This window comes from Mytilus californianus, unplaced genomic scaffold (genome assembly GCF_021869535.1).
Source record: "Mytilus californianus isolate M0D057914Y unplaced genomic scaffold, xbMytCali1.0.p SCAF_9, whole genome shotgun sequence".
NCBI classification, from domain to species: domain Eukaryota; kingdom Metazoa; phylum Mollusca; class Bivalvia; order Mytilida; family Mytilidae; genus Mytilus; species Mytilus californianus.
In genome coordinates this window covers 58,790,861-58,801,841 of record NW_026262745.1, presented here as the reverse complement: position 1 = coordinate 58,801,841, position 10,981 = coordinate 58,790,861, and the positions used below count along the sequence as shown (strand labels likewise).

The window sequence follows — 10,981 nt, the reverse complement described above, 5'->3', positions numbered from 1 at the left end:
TCAGGTATCACAGATCAAATTCATTTGTTCATTGTGTGTTAATTTACGTTTTTTTATTGAGTTAAGCCTTCCAATTGATATTTTATAGTGTGTCTATCTATGTTGTGATGTTATACTATTGTTTCAGAAAAGGGAGAAGGTTTTGTACCATTAAAACGTTTAATCCCGCTGCAAATGTTTGCACCTGTCCTAAGTCAGGAATCTGATGTACAGTAGTTGTCGTCTGTTTATGTAGTTCATACGTGTTTCTCGTTTCTCGTTTTTATATAGTTTAGACCGTTGGTTTTCCCGTTTGAATGGTTTTACACTAGTAATTTTTGGGGCCCTTTATAGCTTGCTGTTCGGTGTGAGCCAATGCTCCGTGTTGAAGGCCGTACCTTGACTTATAATGATTTACTTTTATAAATTGTTACTTGGATGGAGAGTTGTCTCATTGGCACTCATACCACATCTTCCTATATCTATTCACTTCAAAAGCTAACCGAACATTTGAACAGACTTATTCAAGGGACATAGTTACGATACTGTTGTCAGGTAATTAAAGACGGCATATTTTGGTATAAGTATAAGGTGATGGTTTAGATCTCACGAACCATATTCAACCAATGTCCCAAGACAGGAGTTTCTGGCTTTTGTTAGTCTTCTTTGTTTTTGTTTTTTTTTCAATTTTAATTCATTTATATTTTGGATTTTTAGTGTGACGTCCTTTTTCACTGAACAAGAACACAATTTTTTATGGGACCAGATGAAGCCCGCCTCCGGTTGCTGGATTTTCTCGATGTGTTGAAGACCCATTGGTGGCCTTGAGCTGCTCTTTGGTCGGGTTGTTTTCTGTTTTACACATTCCGCATTTCCATTTTCAATGTTATATACGGATATTTGGTATGTTCTACACACATGTATGTATACAGTCGTGTGTTCTGCAGGTAAACTACTTGATAGAAATTCACATCTTTTTGGTGTCATTATCGTACTTTTCAGTATACTACTAATATTCGAAATTAGTTGATACCACACACGTATACATCATTAACAAGGTCTTTGAGATATTTTGTTTAAACAAGGAAAAACAAAAAAGGAACAGTAAAACATTTTAAAATAGTGTCGACAATTTGAAAATTTAAAACACCTATATTGAAACAATTTTTATTTCGTTCTACTAATCAAAAATTAAAAGAATGATGCAGATTGGATAATTTATTAAATTTTAATATTGTCAAGTAAAATGAAAAATGCTCTACCTTAGAGCATTATTCATTTTCCAATTTATAATTTAAAAATGAAAAATGCTCCATATTGGAGCATTTTTTCATTTTTCAATATTAAAAGTCAAATTGAAAAATGCTCCTCGTTGGATCATTTTTCATTTTTCAATATCTAAAGTCAAAATGAAAAATGCTCCACGTTAGAGCATTTTTCATTTTTCAATATTGAACATCAAATTGGAAAATGCTTAAGGTCAGCAATTTTAATATTTGCTTTTTAGAATTAGATTGAGATATGAATTTTTTTTCTTAAACCATGCAAATGCAAATGTTTTAATGTATTCAAACTGTTGATAAATTAAATCTTTGTTAACACAAACTTATTATTATTTTTTTTTAATATCTTTGTGAATTCAAATAAATGTAATCTCATGAAAATTACAAATTTTTCAAATCTCATTAAGAAAATGATTGCAAAATTTATTTTTCATTTTAAAATGACAAATATTTGGCGTAAATGTACACAGACGTGTTTTGAGAAGCTTTTTTTCTGACTTTTTTCTCCTTATTTCTTATTTGTGCTGTAAAGGACTTATTGCAACCACCATGGAGTCAGTAAAAGTTTATATGGACATCTTAAATACTTTAATTACTTTTTTTTTATCACATTTGTTTCATAAATGAGTGAAAGTTACCCCATATTTTTTATTTTTTGGCATACAAAGTTGAAATTTTGAGGAAATGAGAGGTATAAATAGTCCAAACGGGACCTTATGATGAAGACGAAGAGGTCTTGTAGGGATATTTTATTTTTCTAGAGTCTACTTTGTATCATATTCAATTGATTGTAGACAGATGAGATTAATTACTGATCACTTATTGGTGCACACTATATTCTATCATTATGCGGCTTGATTTAAATTTTTCGAAAAAATTTTGATTGAATCTCTGTAGATGTCATCTTACATTATACTAGATTTTGCTCAAACTATTGAACTGATTATGACAAAACTTGACAGTAATGATTGAAATAACCAGCATTTCAAAGGGTAAAGATTAAATTAAGTGTATTCAACAAGAAAGTAAATGTTCTTTAGGTGTAATACCATCAAATTATTGTACGTCACATCTGGCTGCATATGAAAAAGGGCCGAAACAAAATATTCCCTTGCATTTGACAGTTGCAGGAAATTAAACTTACATTTCATTGCATTAAAGAATTTATGAGTCATAAGCATACATCTTAGGTATTACTATAGAATATTTTGGAAACTTGAAATACATGGTTACTAAAGCTTGTACGCAGGAAAAAACATTTTGATTTGTAACCTTCCAGTGATAGTTATTATCTTATATGCAATTAAATCTTTTGTAAAATTTTGTCTGTAGTAAAAGAATGAAACTTTACTCATGTAGAGTATTTCTTTATTTCAAAAACAAAGATAAACTCTGCACATTTATTTTAGTAGTGCAAATTTAACAAAGACACATGTGGGAACAACAATGGTGGTATTACACCTATAAAATGTATAAGATAGGGTTTTTTGGTCGTGTTTGACTTTAATTCCATTTTAAAGGGAAAAAATGAAATTGTTGGTTTATTTTATTTTCCAGTAATTCTGAATAAAAGTTGCTCGGAATATTCTTCATCAACGTTTTTAGCCTTTTTTTTACGACATCCATATTTTATACGAAACTATTTTTTTGTATATCAATATTGTATAGAATTCTTTGATGAAAGTGGACCATGTATTAACGTCTTGTGAGTCAAGGTGTTTTCTTAATGTATAACTTTCTTTTAGTGATGTGTTTATGTTTTTCAGTATTGAGTCTAACAAAATAAAGGACTGCTTGCGTTTTTTATATATTTTAAAATTGTTGTCTACCAGGTTAAGCTTTGACCCCTTATAGATAAGAAGACGTCTTTTTGGTACCTTGAAAATATTTTTAGAAATAAACATACAGTAGTATCATACATGTGTTTGGCAATCTATACACATGTATATCATTACAAAGTAAAATAAAGCCTCTGCCGATAAGAAATCAAATCGTTCAGATTACTTCAAATGGTTAAATGATGGCAAGAAATTGGAAGATTCTCCGCAAGTCGGCTTGCGTAATGATCATGGCAATTACGTATACGAGTTTCTTGATGTTGGGGCCGAGGCTGAATTGGAAGATGATAACAAGTCTGATGTGTCAAAATCTTGGACAATGGGGAGAAGAATTGTTGAGTTGAATGTCCTAACAAAAGGAATGTATTGCTGCACTTGCAAGTGTCCGCTTCCCCTGTCAAATATTGTAGGAGAACGATTGTTTGGGCTAGGTGGTCTACTGATGGTGGATTGTGAACTGTGTCATACTGTAACTGATGTCCAGTTTGGGAAAAGGGGGCCATCTGGAAGTTATGACATCAACACAAAAGCTTCCATAGGTAGGTATAGAAACTATATGATTATATCACATGCTTGTAAATTATAATAGTCTGCATGATGCTAATATTTACAGTTTTACTGTTTACATTTAACATGTTGCATTGTTTATTTTTCATAATTATATTTAAGGGGGTACCCAACGCTATACACCAAAAAAAACCATTCGTTTAATTTTTCTTGTTTTTATCCCATTGATAAACTAGGCCAAGCTTAACATCTTATAAAAATTTCGAAGGATTTAAACCAAACGTTTAAAAGATTTGGCAACTCGAATATGGCATATTTTACATGCTAATATCAGCCAAATTTGGAAGTTTCAGAAGTATGGGTATAGAAGAGGGACGAAAGATACCAGAGGGCTTGTCAAACTCATAGATCGAAAACAAACTGACAACGCCATGACCAAAAATAAAAAGACAAACAGACAAATAATAGTACAGATGACACAACATAGCAAACCAAAGACTAAGCAACACGAACCCCACCAAAAACTGGAAGGGTACGCAGATCCTGCTCCACATGTGGCACCCGTCGTGTTGCTTATGTTATTACAAATCCGGTAAATAGTCTAATTCGGTAAGTCATATTCGTGAAAAGGGAGGGTATTGTAGTTACGACATAAGGAACATATCCGATATCATCTGTGAAACGGTTATTCCATAACGGTCAACCAACTCTTGATGGCGTCCGTAAAATTTACGAAGGGATGATTTCAACTTCCTCATTTGGAACTCTTGGTTTAATAGCTTCCTTGTGAGCAGCAATCCTCTATCAAGGAAATCATGATAGGAAACACAAGCCCGGGAATATCGTATCAATTGGGAGATATATACTCCGTATGCAGGCGCTGCTGGAATGTTACTACATAGAAATGGAAAGTTCACAATTGGGAAGCTGAAATCATCTCTATTGTCGTAAAGTTTTGTTTTCAACCGACCCTCATTGTCAATTTTTAGATGTAAGGGGTATATATGTTAAAAAAATTAAAATTGATCCTAAATTGACAATAGCATAGTTAATAGTGAAAACTGAGGCGAATTTTAGTTCACCTTTTCCCTTTACTTGTACATGTATTTTTTTTATTCTGGATTTAAATTTTTGTCCGAATTAAAAAAGGGGGGTCTCAGATTCAGCCTCCAAAAGTGAATATGATGGGTCAAGTATTTGAAGAAGAAATTTAAAAAAAAAAAAAAATGTGTCGTTTAATTTTTTTTTTAAACTAACCATTTGTAGTGCTATATCAGTTTGTTATTTTTGCAAAAAATTATAAATTTTTAACCACCAGATTTTTTTCAATTATAGTTTTTTATAATACCACCACCCTCAATAAATAAGAGCAAGTTCCATTCTGATAATATATTTGGGGCATAGTTTTCTTGTCTTTTGACCTAGGGCTTAGATATTTTGCATGTTGAAGTATCATCATGAGGTAGAATGTCACATATCATGATGACTTTCATGTGACCTTGAAATTTGACCTCAAGGTCAAAAAAATCTATTTTTGATAGAAAACAAGGCCATATACTTTTTTTTTGTTTTTTGACCTAGGTCTTGCATCTTTTGTATGAGGATGTATCATAATGAGATGGAGTGTCCTGTGTTGTGATGATCTTCATGTGACCTTACATTTGACCTCAATGTCAATTTTATTTTTTACTATAAACACTTAACCATGCCTTGTTGTCTTTTGACCTTGGTCTTAGATCTTTGGTATGTTGAAGTATCATCATGAGGTAGAATGTCACATATCATGATGACTTTCATGTGACCTTGAAATTTGACCTGAAGGTCAAATAAATGTATTTTTGATAGAAAACAAGGCCATATGCTTTTTTTGTTTTTTGACCTATGTCTTGCATCTTGTGTATGAGGATGTATCATAATGAGATGGAGTGTCATGTGTTGTGATGATATTCATGTGACCTTAAATTTGACCTCAAGGTCAATTTTATTTTTTACTATAAACACTTTACCATGCCTTGTTGTCTTTTGACCTTGGTCTTAGATCTTTGGTATGTAGATGTATCATCATCAGGTAATGTGTCTTGCACCATGATGACCTTCATGTGATCTTGAAATTTGACCATAAGGTCAACTTAATGTAGTTTTTTGCATGAAAAAGACCAGGCCATGACTTTTGAACTAGGTCTTACATCTTTGGCATATATGGATGTATTATCATAAAGTGGTGTGTTCCTTGCAAATTTGACCTTCATGAGACTTTAAAGTTTGGTTCATTTTATTTTAGTAGCTTCAGATAAATGATTTTTGAAATATTTATTTCATAGGGTACAATATCCAACCACTTGACTAAGTATGTTTGACTGTGGCGGTCAATTTTTTGCAGATAAAAATGGCAAATTATTTATTTTTCAGTGTCAATTGATCTGGGACTATAACTCAAAATATGAAATTATAATGCAGGGAATCAAAATTTCATAGAACTTTGTAATATACTCACTTATTGCATTCTTACCACCTTCCAAGTTTCATTTAATTCTGTTGTGCGGTTTTTAAGAAGTTGAACTAACAAGAATAGGATAGACAAATGGACAGACTGAAACATCATATCCTTGGCAACTCATTGTGTTGGGAGAATAATAAAACAAGTATCAGGGTAGACACAGTCAGGTTATAGGAAAACACAGACATATATTTATGTTTTGGCCATACAAAATGCATTCCTCAGTCTGAAAGTAGTCCTGAATGCATTTCACACTCTTTGGTGGTATCTTATGGTCCTGTAAGACAAATTTCAGTCCATTTATATCTCGTACAGATGCCAGTTTGAGGTGTTTCAACGATATACCATCTTTTGCTAGTTGCATGCAAACTGGCCTTGAAACTATTTTATTACTTAGTAAGTCAGAGTAGGAGTCCATGCAATTGTGGTATAAAATGGAAAATACATCATCAGATTTCACTAGTGAGGTAAATTTACTGTCGTATAATGTTTTTAATGAATCCACATCCTCTATTGCATTGTGGGCAGAGTAATTTTCTCCTACAAACTGTTTGACAAGAGTCTGCTGCTTAAAATTTTCTTCATCATTTTTTGGAATATATTTTCCAGCCACTTTCATTGTGTCAATAAAACCTTTCACGGTTTCACAAAATGTCGAAAACAAATTATATTCTTTCAATTTGTTAACAATTACAGGAATGTCAAAGTTACAAATGTTATGACCTAGTATAATTGGCTGGTTCTGTTCCTTTGAAAAATGTATAAAATCAAGTAGGGCTTTATGTAGTGTCACAGGTTCAACTATTTCTCCCCGAACATACATTTTACTTGTTCCATGGCTGTATGTTATACCAGTAATCTTACTGGCCTCGATCTGATTGTCCACTCTTGGGATGACATATCTGTTGAAACTATTTGAATTTGACTTAGCTCCTATCTGAATGATGTTGCTATTCCTGCCCAAGCCTGTTGTTTCTAAATTAAAAAACACTTTGCATTCAGTGCCATCTAGATTAAAAGGAAGTGGAATTTCTGTGGTTTGCTCAGGGTCCTGTTGAAGATCAAATTCCATTTGAGATCCATAGGTTTTTCCTTCTCTTACCATTACATTTTATTTGTTCCATGGCTGTATGTTATACCAGTAATCTTACTGGCCTCGATCTGAATGTCCACTCTTGGTATGACATATCTGTTAAAACTATTTGAATTTGACCTAGCTCCTATCTGAATGATGTTGCTATTCCTGCCCAAGCCTGTTGTTTCTAAATCAAAAAACTCTTTGCATTCAGTGCCATCTAGATTAAAAGGAAGTGGAATTTCTGTGGTTTGCTCAGGGTCCTGTTGAAGATCAAATTCCATTTGAGATCCATAGGTTTTTCCTTCTCTAACCAGATGTTTACGCTCATTCTTATTTCGGTTTCTTTTCTTTTGTATACGGCCAACTTTATATTCCTTTGAATTCTTCTTTTCTTTTCTTATTTTTTTTTATCTCTTACAGAGGAAATTGCCATTGTAAATTCTCCTGGAGGTTTACTGCTTCATTGATCTAAAAAAATGCAACATAATTAAAATTATTGTAATACATATATGCATTAAAATATTAAAAATCTCCATCCTGAACACATATTTTGACCTATAATGGTAACTCTTTATATATCGTGACTTGGGAGGATAGTTGTTTCATTAGCACACATACCACATCTGATAATAATTTGAGAAGAAAAAGGATAATTGTGTTACATACAAGATAAACATGATTTGTGACTGTAAATTGTACAATGTATATCTGCAGGGCTAAAAAAAGTAATACAGTAATCTCCTTGTATATAAACATTGGATGCAACATGTAACATGGTTTCAAAAAGATAAAAAATTATCAAAGGAGAATGTGTAAGATGTCATGAATGCCTCCGCTGTAGCTTTGCAATTTTCCAAGTTAAAAAGGGACAGAACTATAGGTTGACAAATGAGTCACAACACAAATTTGAACTCTGTCTGAGTGTTGTGATTCTTATATGTATCAGTTTTATAAAAGTTGTATCAGAAAAACTTACCTTAGAGTAAGGAAACAAAACAATTTGCAATTTTCCAAGTTATAAAGGGGCATGACTCTAGAACAGTAAGTGACTCACTTCCCGTGATGAGGCAAACTTCAGTTAGAGTGAGGAAATAAAAGAGGATGAGAGTAAGGTCAGACGGACGAAAAGACATGGAGTGGACATAAAGATAGTACTAGAAATTTAATTTTAATGAATTTTAGGTCAAGGTCTTAGTTATCAATCCTGGAACTTGACACAAGTGATATACCCACATACTAAAAATTCATTATATGCTATATCAAAAGATTAATAAAGTTATGGTCTGAACAGACTTTTCCGAGAAGATGAAGAAGAAGAAAGAAATAGAAGAGGAAAGAAATAGAAGAAATCATTTTCAAACACTATGTCACCCTTCGTTCAAAAAGAAAATGTAAAAATTTTCATAGTTACCTTGGATAAGTAGCCATATCCTTCATTTTTCTGAAGCACAGCTGCAGATAGCATATTCTGAAGTGAGCATGATCCACCATAATGTCTAAAAAGTATGAAGAACTTTTTAAGTACATTAAAATATATTCCCCTCTTCCCTTATTTGAACTTGATGTCAAAGGTGCAGGTAACAGTTACATACCAACTCACCAAATATGAAGACTCTTTCCAAAGGATTAATATTTTTATATAAAGTTTCACTATGATAGTATCAACTCCCTTTATTGAAAACTAATAAACTTCAACCTGCCTGTTAACTTGAGTTGGACAGATGGATGTACATCACTTTTAGTAGTCAGGGTATGAAAAATTTAAAGCCCTGACAAGATAATTAAGTCATAGATGCATCGGTTTTTTTGTTATTGGCTTTGAACTATCTGTCAGTAATTGCAATGTTACATATTTGTTTTTCATTTATTTACTTTTTACATTAATTTGGCCGTTAGTTTTCTTGTTTCAATTGTGTTGAATGTTGTACTTTGACATATGTATAATTGGTTTCTTTTTACAAATTGTGACTTGGATGGAAGAGGTGTCTCATTGGCACTCATACCACATCTTTTTATATCTATACATAAATTTGTGGATTGGGGCCTTTTATAGCTTACTATGTCATATGACAATTGCTCATTGTTAAAGGCCTTACTGTGACCCATAGCTGTTAATTTCTGTGTCATTTGGTCTCTTGTGTAGAGTTGTCTTATTGGTAATCATACAACATATTTTTTAAACTTATATTCATTGTTGCTTAAGAATGTGAACTGACATGCAAATATCATATACAAATTATAAAGCTTTCATTTGACTGTGTAGATCCAAGATCATTTAAAGAATTACTCCTACCAATCATTTTTTGCACTAAATTATTCAATTCAATCTTTAATCCTTCAGACTTGAGCGGTTTCCCATTTGGTAAACTTTTATACCTAAAATGGAGTTGAATAAAATGAAAATAAAATTTACATTTCAAATTTTTATTTGCAGAAAATACTTAGCCTGAAACTTGAGTGTTAATATTTAATATAAGTATATGTTCAATATTTCTGTACATGGGCGGATCAAGAAATTTTAAAATAGGGGCAGCACTTGTTAAGAATAAAGAGGAGTTCTTAGAACAAAAAGAGGGTGCAGCTTGATACTACCGCAGAGGTCGAACCCTGAACAGTCGGAGCAAGTATGGACACAACATTCAAGCTTGATACAGCTCTGAATTTGGATTGTGATTAATATTTGACACAGCATAAGTTTATGACACAAAATGAATGTAGTCTAAGAACTTAAAATTTTCAAATTGGACATTTGCCTATTAAGGTCAAATATCCAAAATCTAAATACATGGTTAGATTTAGCATATCAAAGAACCCCAAGAATTCAATTTTTGATGAAATCAAATAAAATGTAATATTAGACCCTTTTGACCTCAATGTGGACGAATTTGATAACGGGACCCAAAATCAAAAATCTAAATACATGGTTAGATTCAGGATATCAAAGAACCCCATATATTCAATTTTTGTTCAAATCAAACAAAGTTTAATTTTGGACCCTTTGATCTTAATGTAGACCAATTAGAAACGGGACCAAAAATTTAAAATCTAAATACAAGGTTAGATTCGGCATATCAAAGAACCCCAAGAATTCAATTTTTGATGAAATAAACTAAACTGTAATACTTGACCCTTTTGACCTCAATGTGGACCAATTTGATAACTGGACCCAAAATCAAAAATCTAAATACATGGTTAGATTCAAGATATCAAAGAACCCCATATATTCAATTTTTGTTCAAATCAAACAAAAGTTTAATTTTGGACCCTTTGACCTTAATGTAGACCAATTAGAAAACGGGACCAAAAATTAAAAATATAAATACAAGGTTATATTCCGCATATCAAAGAACCCTAATAATTCAATTTTTGATGAAATCAAACAAAGTTTAATTTGGACCCTTTGGACCTCAATGTGGGCCAATTTAAATGGGGTTCAAAATCCAAAAATTTAATACATGGTAAGATTCAGCATATCAAAGAACCCAATATATTCAATTTTTGTTGAAATCAAACAAAGTTTACTTTTGGACCCCAATTTGGACCAACTTGAAAACTGGGTCTATAATCAAAAATCTAAATACATGGTTAGATTCAAGATATCAAAGAATCCCATATATTCAATTTTTGTTCAAATCAAACAAAGTTTAATTTTGGACCCTTTGACCTTAATGTAGACCAATTAGAAAACGGGACCAAAAATTAAAAATATAAATACAAGGTTATATTCCGCATATCAAAGAACCCTAATAATTCAATTTTTGATGAAATCAAACAAAGTTTAATTTGGACCCTTTGGACC

General features: G+C 32.0%; 1 protein-coding gene across 1 annotated transcript; it reads right to left on the bottom strand.

Annotated features, from left to right (window-relative positions):
- Positions 1–6,267: 6,267 nt before the first annotated feature.
- On the bottom strand, positions 6,268–9,118 carry LOC127715978 (uncharacterized). The gene is made up of 3 exons (XM_052222081.1): positions 9,111–9,118; positions 8,594–8,678; positions 6,268–7,155 (listed from the first exon to the last, which is right to left on the bottom strand). The coding sequence occupies exons 1-3, from the start codon at positions 9,116–9,118 to the stop codon at positions 6,268–6,270; spliced, it is 981 nt and encodes a 326-aa protein (XP_052078041.1).
- Between the last annotated feature and the right edge of the window lie 1,863 nt (positions 9,119–10,981).

Bases quoted from the DNA above. Each gene is read 5' to 3' on its own strand.
- LOC127715978 (XM_052222081.1), bottom strand. The intron at 7,156-8,593 runs GTAACTATGAAA...GATCTTCAACAG, and splicing joins GATATGGCTACTTATCCAAG to GACCCTGAGCAAACCACAGA.